The sequence below is a fragment of the Mesoplodon mirus genome, assembly GCF_964341445.2.
Source record: "Mesoplodon mirus genome assembly, chromosome: 11".
Classification (NCBI taxonomy): Eukaryota; Metazoa; Chordata; class Mammalia; order Artiodactyla; family Ziphiidae; genus Mesoplodon; species Mesoplodon mirus.
Genome location: NC_138987.1, coordinates 26,391,173 through 26,401,948, shown reverse-complemented (window position 1 = coordinate 26,401,948; position 10,776 = coordinate 26,391,173). Strand labels below are relative to the sequence as shown.

The following is a 10,776-nucleotide window of genomic DNA, read 5'->3' as shown; positions in this document are numbered from 1 at the left end:
AAAAAACAAGAGAACAGGGGAGAAGAAATATTCAAAGAAATAATAACTAATACTTTTCCAGAATTCATGAAAAACATCAACCCTCAGATTCAAGAATCTAAACCAGGATGAATTATAAGAAATTCATGCCCAGACACATCATGTAAAACTGCAGAAAAATGAAGTCAAAGAGAAGATTTTAAAAGCAGCTAGATAGAGTACAGAGATTACATATAAAGGAATCATGATTAAAACCAATAGCTGAATTCTCTGCAGTAACAATGAAAACCAGAAGAATTGAAGCAATAATAAAGTACTAAGAGAAAACAATTGTCAACTGAGTAACTTTATAGTCTTGAAAATATTTTTCAAGAATAGCAAGAGACATTTAATTAAAACAAAACAAAACAGTTTATTATTAACAGAACCTCACTAAGTTAGCATCTCACTTAGTATACCTCAGAAACATGTACTTCAGAAAGAAGATAAATGATTGTCCAAAGAAAGATCTCAGACATAAAAGGAAATGGTGAGGAAAATAATAGTAAACTTGTAGGTAAATCTAAACCAATCTTAACTGTATAAAATAATAAAATAATCCTTAATTTGTTTCATTAAAAAAATCAAGATAGAACTTAAATCTTTGAAAATAATAGCATACAAATTAGGAATAATGGTGACCAGAGTTAAGGATTTTCAGGTCTTCACATTATTTGCGAGGAGGACAAAAATACTGATTAACTTTAAATGTAAATAACTGAAGATGATATTAAAATGTCTAGGGTACCCTTTAAAAGAATGAGAAATAGATTAAACTTAAATCAGAAGGCAAGAAAGGGAAGTAGGAAACATATTAGAACAAATAAAAATCACAAAAGAAGACAGTAGTACTGAATATTAGTAATTCAGTAAACAGAATAAATGTAAATGGACTAAACTCTCCAAGACAAAGAAGGTCAGATAAAAAATTCCAAATTCAGCTATATGATATTTTCAACAGACACATACAAGACATACAGATGATACAGGAAAAGTGATAGTAATAAACACATTATTAAAGATAGAGAGGGTCATGATACATGGTTTGGTTTATGGGAAAGACAAAACAATCTCTAATTTGAATGTCCTAATAACATAAGCTCAAAATAAATGAAGCAAAAATTACAAACTACAGCGCTTCCCTGGTGGTGCAGTGGTTGAGAGCCTGCCTGACGATGCAGGGGACATGGGTTCGTGCCCCAGTCCGGGAAGGTACCACATGCCACAGAGCGGCTAGGCCCATGAGCCATGGCCACTGAGACCGCGCGTCCGAAGCCTGTGCTCTGCAATGGGAAAGGCCACAGCAGTGAGAGGCCCGCATACTGCAAAAAAAACAAAAAACAAAAAAAACCCTACAAATAGAATTAGATAAACCCATTATCATAGTCAAAGATATGCAAATATCTCTCTCAGTAACTGACAGTTCATGCAGACAAAACAATCAATAAGACATAGAAGATTTGAACAACATATTATCATGTTTCATCTTGTAGACACATACAGAACCCTGCTTTCAAAAATAATATATACATAGGGCTTCCCTGGTGGCGCAGTGGTTAAGAATCCACCTACCAATGCTGGGGACATGGGTTTGATCCCTGGTCCAGGAAGATCCCACATACCGTGGAGCAACTAAGCCCATGCGCCACAACTACTGAGCCTCCTCTATAGAGCCCATGAGCCACAACTACTGAGCCCACATGTCACAACTACTGAAGCCTGCGCACCTAGAGCCCACGCTTTGCAACAAGAGAAGCCACCACAATAAGAAGCCCGTGCACCACAATGAAGAGTGGCCCCCACTCGCCACAACTAGAGAAAACCCACATGCAGCAATGAAGACCCAATGCAGCCAAAAATAAATAAATAAATAAATTTATTTAAAAAAATAATGTATACATATTCTTTTCAAGAATTTTCAGAACTTTTACACAAAATAAAGATATCATAGGCCACAAGGCAAGTTTCTATAGGTTGAACCATATGAAATTACTATTTGTATGTCAAAAACCGTTGAAAATCACCACTTGCACATACTTCAACCTAATACTGATTTCAATTACTCTATAATTTATAGAACAAGATTTCTGACAACAAACGCAGTTTGGTTGGAACTTGGTATCCTCTCCCCCAAAGTTTCAATTCCCATATATTCTAAATGCTAAAAATATCTAAGTAATTAATGGGTTGAAGAAGAAATAATAATGAAAATTATAAAAACTTGGAATTAAACATTGAATATTCTACCTATCAAAACTGTGGGACTTAGGGATTTCCCTGGAGGTTCAATGGTTAAGACTCTGCACTCCCAACACATAGGGCAAGGGTTCTATCCCTGGTCGGGGAACTAAGATCCCGCATACCGCAGGGCACAGCCAAAAAAAAAAAAAATTGTGGGACTTAATAAAAATGATACATAAAGGGAGATGTATAATCTTTAATGCTGGTATTTTTTAAAGTCTAAATATTAATGAGTTATTCTAAATTAGTAAGTCAGGAAGATAGTAAAATGTACCTCAAATTTAAGAAATAATAAAAAGCAGAAATTAACAGAATAGAAAAAATATATAGTGAAGATCAACAAAGCCAAAAAGTTTTTTAAAGGCCAGCAAAATTGATAAATCTATAGCTAGCATGATCAAATTACAGAGGCAGAGGAGAGAGAGGCAGAGACCAAGAGATGACAAATAAGCGTAATTAGAATGAAAGACAACTACAGATAAAGTGAGGCTTCAAATATTTAGAAGAAAATATCATAACTAACTTTACACTAGAATATTTGAAAACAAGAAAATGGACAAATTCTATAAAATTTTAAATTCCTAAAACAAACTAAAAAAGAAACAGAGAAACTGAATGTTCCTACAGCTCTGAAAAAAGTAAATCAACCATTAAGCCCACCAACAAAACACCAAGCCCACATCACTTTACAGGAGAAAAAAAAAGGAATAAACCCTGCTCCCTGCTTCATTTTATGAAGCTAGTACAACCTTAATGCCTTGGCAGACAAAGGCGATAGAAGAAAGGGAAATTACAGATCTCACTCATGATAATAAATGAAAAATATATAAATCAAATATTACCAAATTGAATACAATAATATTTTAAAAGATTTGTTTCATAAACACATGGTTGCTTTAACATGAGAAAAATCTGTTCATTTTCTCAATGAAACACTGAAGGAGAAAAAGTATGATCGTTTCAATAGATACAGAAAAAGTATTCAATAACATTCAATAATTCATGATAAAAGCTATTAGTAAGCCAGAAATAGAAAAGAACATCTACAAACAAACTAGAGCAAACATCATATTCGATGGTGAAAAGTTAAAAGCATTCTCTGTAAAATCAGTAATACTGCAAAGATGTCTTATCTCCATGTCCAACATTTACAGAAGGTTTTAGTCAGTCTGTTCGCACACGTGGACAGACACACAGATAAACACACACAAACACACACACTTGCAAGAAGGAAATAAAATGTCATTATCTTATTATTTATATCAACTGTCTTTGTGGAAAACCTTAAAGAGTTAATACATTTATAAACTATTGAATTAAATAATAATAATAATTATTATTATTAGGGAATTAAAGACTTTAACAAGTTTTTTGTATAAGAGCACTAAACAAAAGCCAACTGCATGTGTACAAACCAGCAATAATGTTAGAAAAGGTATCTTAAAAGATACAATTTACAATAACTAAAAATAAGGAGCTTAATTATAATTAAATTATAAACAATTATAAATCTTGCAACAAAAGATAAGCAAGACCTTTAAGAAGAAAAAAACAAAATGTCATTAAAAGATTAAAGAAGATCTAAATAAATATGGAAAAATACCTTTGTACTTTGTATTCATGTTCGTGAATAAGAAAATAAATTATCTACCAATGGCATTTTTCACAGAACTAGAACAAAAAATTTCACAATTTGTATGGAAACACAAAAGACCCCGAATAGCCGAAGCAATCTTGAGAAAGAAAACGGAGCTGGAGGAATCAGGCTCCCTGATTTCAGACTACACTACAAAGCTACAGTAATCAAGACAGTCTGGTACTGGCACAAAAACAGAAATATAGATCAATGGAAGAGGATAGAAACCCCAGAGATAAATCCACGCACATATGGTCACCTTATCTTTGATAAAGGAGGCAAGAATATACAATGGAGAAAAGACAGCCTCTTCAATAAGTGGTGCTGGGAAAACTGGACAGCTACATGTAAAAGAATGAAATTAGAACACTCCTTAACACCATACATAAAAATAAACTCAAAATGGATTAAATAATTAAATGTAAGGCCAGACACTATAAAACTCTTAGAGGAAAACATAGGCAGAACACTCTATGACATAAATCACAGCCAGATCCTTTTTGACCCACCTCCTAGAGATATGGAAATAAAAACAAAAATAAACAAATGGGACCTAATGAAACTTAAAAGCTTTTGCACAGCAAAGGAAACCATAAACAAGATGAAAAGATAACCCTCAGAATGGGAGAAAACATTTGCAAACAAAGCAACTGACAAAGGAATGATTAATCTCCAAAATATACAAACAGCTCATGCCGCTCAATATCAAAAAAACAAACCCAATCCAAAAATGGGCAGAAGACCTAAATACATTTCTCCAAAAAATATATACAGATTTCCAAAAAAACATGCAAGGATGCTCAACATCACTAATCATTAGAGAAATGCAAATCAAAACTACAATGAGGTATCACCTCACACTGATCAGAATGGCCATCATCAAAAAATCTATAAACAATAAATGCTGGAGAGGGTGTGGAGAAAAGGGAACCCTCTGGGACTGCTGGTGGGAATGTAAATTGATTCAGCCACTATGGAGAACAGTATGGAGGTTCCTTACAAAACTAAAAATAGAACTACCATATGACCCAGCAATCCCACTACTGGGCATATACCCTGAGAAAACCATAATTCAAAAGGAGTCATGTACCACAATGTTCACTGCAGCACTATTTACAATAGCCAGAACATGGAAGCAACCTAAGTGTCCATCGACAGATGAATGGATAAAGAAGATGTGGCACATATACACAATGGAATATTACTCAGCCATAAAAAGAAACGAAATTGAGTTATTTGTAGTGAGGTGGATGGACCTAGAGTCTGTCATACAAAGTGAAGTAAGTCAGAAAGAGAAAAACAAATACTGTATGCTAACACATATATATGGAATCTAAAAAAAAAAATGGTTCTGAAGAACCTAGGGGCAGGACAGGAATAAAGACACAGATGTAGAGAATGAACTTGAGGACACGGGGAGAGGGAAAGGTAAGCTGGGATGAAGTGTGAAAGTGGCATGGACATATATATACTACCAATTATAAAATAGCTAGTGGGAAGCAGTCGCACAGCACAGGGAGAACAACTCGTTGCTTTGTTGACCACCTAGAGGGGTGGGATATGGAGGATGGGAGGGAGACGCAAGAGGGAGGGGACATGGGGATATATGTATACATATAGCTGATCCACTTTGTTATACAGCAGAAACTAGCACAACATTGTAAAGCAATTATACTCCAATAAAGATGTTAAAAAAATGAAGATTCTAAAAAAAGTGTCAATTCCCCTCCAAAATTAATCTATAGAACAGATGCAATTCCCTTCAAAATCCCATCAAGATTTCTCAAAAAACTTGCAAAACTGATTTTAAGATTTATATGGGGGACTTCCCTTGTGGCGTACTGGCTAAGAATCCACCTACCAATGCAGAGGACATGGGATCAATCCCTGGTCTGGGAAAATCCCACATGCTGTGGAACAACTAAGCCTGTGCACCACAACCACTGAGCCTGCGCTCTAGAACCCACAAGCCACAACTACTGAGCCCACGTGCCACAACTACTGAAGCCCTTGTGTCTAGAGACTGTGCTCCACAACAAGAGAAGCCACTGCAATGAGAAGCTTGCGCACTTCAATGAGGAGTAGCCCCTGCTCACTGCAACTACTGAGTGCCCATGTGCAGCAATGAAGACCCAACACAGCCGATTTATATGGAAAAGAAATGGACAAAAATAGCCAAGGAACTGCTATAGAAGAAAAACCAGTGACTGAGTAAGGAGGCTGAGAAACTTGGCTTACCAGATATCAAAAGTTATTTGACCCAGCAACCTCACTACTGGGCATATACCCTGAGAAAACCATAATTCAAAAAGAGTCATGTACCAAAATATTCATTGCAGCTCTATTTACAATAGCCAGGAGATGGAAACAACCTAAGTGTCCATCATCAGATGAATGGATAAAGAAGATGTGGCACATATATACAATGGAATATTATTCAGCCATAAAAAGAAACGAAATTGAGTTATTTGTAGTGAGGTGGATGGACCTAGAGTCTGTCATACAGAGTGAAGTAAGTCAGAAAGAGAAAGACAAATACCGTATGCTAATACATATATATGGAATCTAAGAAAAAATAAAAAATGTCATGAAGAACCTAGGGGTAAGACAGGAATAAAGACACAGACCTACTAGAGAACGGACTTGAGGATATGGGGAGGGGGAAGGGTAAGCTGTGCCAAAGTGAGAGAGTGGCATGGACATATATACACTACCAAATGTAAAATAGATAGCTAGTGGGAAGCAGCCACATAGCATAAGGAGATCAGCTCAGTGCTTTGTGACCACCTAGAAGGGTGGGATAGAGAGGGTGGGAGGGAGGGAGACACAAGTGAGAAGAGATATGGGTATATATGTATATGTATAACTGATTCACTTTGTTATAAAGCAGAAACTAACACACCACTGTAAAGCAACTATACTCCAATAAAGATGTTAAAAAAAAAGAAATATATAAGGACATTTGGAAAAAGTTAAAATTTCTTTCTCAAACACAAGATTCTAGATGAATTAAAAATGTAAATGTGAAAGTCAAAACACTTAAACTTTTTGAATATATAGAAGTATGTTAATTATCTCAGGGTTTGGAAGGATTTCTAAATAACATATTATAAATAGTAACCATTAAAAGCAAAAAAGAAAAAGAAATTTAAACATTAAAATTAAGGATTTTAGTTCACCAAAAGACACCATGAAGTGGTTCAAAAGATAAGAAATGTGAGAAAAAATACAATATTTTAAACATATACAACTAACAAAGAATTAATACCCAGCATATATAAAGAACTCCCATGAATCAACAAGAAAAACCCAAACAATCTGATAGAGAAATAAATTTTTTTTAAAGGCATTTTACTTAAGCATAGGAAAAGGCATCCAACGTCTTTGGTAATTAGAGAAATAAACATTATAAGCACAATAAGATACCCAAGTGTTAACTAGAACCTGGAGCAGTAAGAACTCTCACCCTGCAGGTGGGAGTTTAAATGGGTTACTACTATTCTGTAACCATTTTGGCATGAATAAAGCTGAAATGTACATACTCCAAGACCCAGCAATGCCATAACTAGAAATATACCCTAGAAAAACTATTGCACATATATACCAGAAGACATACACAAGAATGTATTCTCTTACTTTACGGGGCCAACATTACAAATTAACTCTGAAATGTTTAATTAAAAATCATACAACAGGGCTTCCCTGGTGGTGCAGTGGTTGAGAGTCTGCCTGCCGATGCGGGGGACACGGGTTCATGCCCCAGTCTGGGAGGATCCCACATGCCGCAGAGCGGCTGGGCCCGTGAGCCATGGCCGCTGAGCCTGCGCGTCCAGAGCCTGTGCTCCACAACAGGAGAGGCCACAACAGTGAGAGGCCCGCGTACCGCAAAAAAAAAAAAAAAAAAAAAAAAAATCAGGCAACATACTCATTATCCAAAATTAACATTTATGGAGCACATAAATATTCTCTTCATGGACTTCTTATTCATTAATTGCTAAACTCATTAACAAATATCAGTAATACCCTTTTGTAAATATAGAGATAAAACACACCTGACAGGTCAATTTTAGATATAACATGAATGACTTTTTGTTCATACTGACAGGCATATATACTTTAAACACCAAAGACTATTCCGAGCATTTATGGAAAAAATTCTTTCTGAAGAGTATTTCAACTTAATCAGGATTAAATGTATTTAAACTTTGACGCCTATTATCCTGAGTGAAAGAAATAACTTTAGTTTTAATATTTTACTTAATCAGAAAATAAACAGAAGGGAACAATATGAATAAACAAGAATATGGAGAGCCTGATGTCCTGTGGTCTTCCTTAATAACAACCCATTTTCAAGAGACTATAATCTCCTCAACAGAAGCTTTCTACCAAGGATCTTAATCAGATTCTGAGAAAATTCACACTCAAAATAAACAATATGCCACTAAAACCCAAACAGTGTAAGTATTAGCAGCTATACAAAAAGTTAGCTTCTATCTAATGAGTCATTTTTAAAATGATCAAAGTCTAAGTCTTTCAAGTGCTTTCTATTCAAGCTGGAAAATATATAAAGGTAGGAATCATTTACAAAGCAGGTTGAGAAATTTTACTTCATTTTACACATCCTTGTTTGACTCCGTGCAAACATCAAACTAAGAGTGGCAAAAATGAGTTTCTCTTCCTACATATTAATACTAACTTTTTCTTTGCTTTCTCAAGGTGTTTCGCCTTCAGCCTCCAAGTCAATAAGAAATTTAGAAGATGACATGGTATTTAAAACACTGAGGCTGGGGAAAGCCTTTCAGAAGGAAGATACTGAAGAAAAATCAATTGTTGTTCCTTCCCTGGAGGAATATAAAAATGATGAGAGCAATTTCATGAATGATGAGGAAAACAAAAATTCAAAGGTAAGTAGCAGTGTGACTTATCCTTTATTTCAATGGAAATTTGAATGATTTTTATGAATCCTTTGGAAGTAAAGTCGATACTTTTATAAGCAGAAGTATGTGAAAAAAGTCAAAATATGCATTAGGACAATTGATCAAATTTCCTACATACCAGGTTGTTCTTCCATTCTGGAAAACATCTCTTATTCAAAAGGTTTTTATTCCCTGAAAACCTTGTATCTAAAATATTTTTTAGAGTCAAAACAGTGTAGAGCATCTTTGATCAATAAGACTATTACACAATTGTATCATAGTTCTATTCCCAATAAGACAGCTAAAACACAAATCAACCTTTTCTTTACAGAATGCAGGTTCCAAACACAATTTCTTAAATAATGGTCTGCCACTGAATCTGGCTATAAAACCTTATCTTGCACTAAAAGGATCTGTAGCTTTTCCAGCTGAGAATGAAGTTCAAAATACTGAATCAATACAAGAAAAGAGAGAAATTGCAGAGGAAGAAAACTCAGCTAAATTTCCTATAGGAAGGAGAGATTTTGACAGTGAGTAGTCTTTTTAAAATTCAATTCTTATATCTTAATACCATAAAATAGAACTCTAAGTTTAATTGAATTTGGGTCCAATCATGACAAAATCAAACAAGACCATGGTTCAATTTACTTGATATTAAGTGACCCCTGCAAAAGATGTGAAATTAAAAAGTATTTAATTAGTTACTATAATTAGTTATTAGTTACTATAATTTTGATTTACTCAGAATTAGCTATACTAGGTCCATTCTTTCATTTCTAATCAATTTTGTGTGATACTAGTCCTTTAAACAATTTAAGCTTTTTTTTTCCTTCAGTGCTCAGGTGTATGCTGGGAAGAGTCTATCGACCTTGCTGGCAAGTCTGATACCTGTTGGTCCACATCATCATTTCAGAAGAAAACAAAATCATTTAATTGCCTGTGGGGAAAAAAGCCCTTAATGTTACTATGATTTGTATTATTTTAAGTGTCTGTTTTCAAAGAAAGTAGTATTAAGATATACCTAAATGATATGCTTTACCTGTGCATTAAACTTTGTGAATATTCTGAATAATTATGACTTACTAGTATTTTTTAAACAATGCTTAACATGCTAACCTTACATACACTGCAGACCGAAATAATAAAGCACCATAATTTACACCTTGATCTCTTAAAAATTAAGTAGATGGGGGCTTCCCTGGTGGCGCAGTGGTTGAGAGTCCGCCTGCCAATGCAGGGGACACGGGTTCGTGCCCCGGTCCAGGAAGATCCCACATGCCGCGGAGCAGCTGGGCCCGTGAGCCATGGCCGCTGAGCCTGCGCGTCCAGAGCCTGTGCTCCGCAACGGGAGAGCCCACGGCAGTGAGAGGCCCGCGTACGGCAAAAAAAAAAAAAAAAAAAAAAATTTAGTAGATGCCTTTGGTGAAGGGTTTTATATATACATAAATCTAAAGAACATAAAAGACAAATTCATAGTCTAAAAAACTGAGTTAACTTTGTCTGGCCAGTAATCAATTTGTCCTTGCCGGTACATTTGTTGCTTTTTGCAGCTCTAACTAGTTTGCCATCTAATTTACTCTGCAAATCTTTTGATGCCTTAGGTATCTTAACATTTTTGTGTTGAGGTGGTTCGTTTCCATTATCACAGAGAATATTTTCATCATCCAAATCCACCTGTTTCCTTTTTGAGCCTTTATTTCCTGTCAGACTAATTGATTTTCTTGCCACTTTTTCATTTTTACTTCTGTCCAGATGAACATTTCCAGAACTTGTTCCAATTGTTGGTCTTCCAACAGGTGAATTTACACCTCCTGTTATGCAAGATGAAAAGAGGAAAGAAATTATATAATACTTAAAATTATTACACATGAGAATTTTACAGAAAACTTTTTAAATGGCTAAATACTTTAAAACTCATGATTTACAATCAAATAATGATATAAATTACATGATGAACAAATACAG

At 34.9% G+C, this 10,776-nt stretch overlaps 2 protein-coding genes across 4 annotated transcripts in view; one reads left to right on the top strand and one right to left on the bottom strand.

The window, feature by feature from the left end:
• Nucleotides 1-7,246: 7,246 nt before the first annotated feature.
• Nucleotides 7,247-9,367, top strand: PMCH (pro-melanin concentrating hormone). Its single transcript, XM_082634636.1, has 2 exons — nucleotides 7,247-8,799; nucleotides 9,143-9,367. The coding sequence occupies exons 1-2, from the start codon at nucleotides 8,560-8,562 to the stop codon at nucleotides 9,347-9,349; spliced, it is 447 nt and encodes a 148-aa protein (XP_082490762.1). The 5' UTR covers nucleotides 7,247-8,559; the 3' UTR covers nucleotides 9,350-9,367.
• Nucleotides 9,368-9,446: 79 nt separating this feature from the next.
• Nucleotides 9,447-10,776, bottom strand: part of PARPBP (PARP1 binding protein) — a 72,355-nt gene continuing 71,025 nt past the window's right edge. For 2 of the 3 annotated variants that reach the window (XM_082634624.1, XM_082634625.1), the window contains one exon: nucleotides 10,185-10,622. In XM_082634624.1, the coding sequence (XP_082490750.1) occupies nucleotides 10,282-10,622 (341 nt within the window). In that variant the 3' untranslated portion in view covers nucleotides 10,185-10,281. Of the gene's footprint in view, nucleotides 9,749-10,184; nucleotides 10,623-10,776 lie in introns of those variants that run through there. The other variant, XM_082634626.1, reaches the window with a different exon arrangement.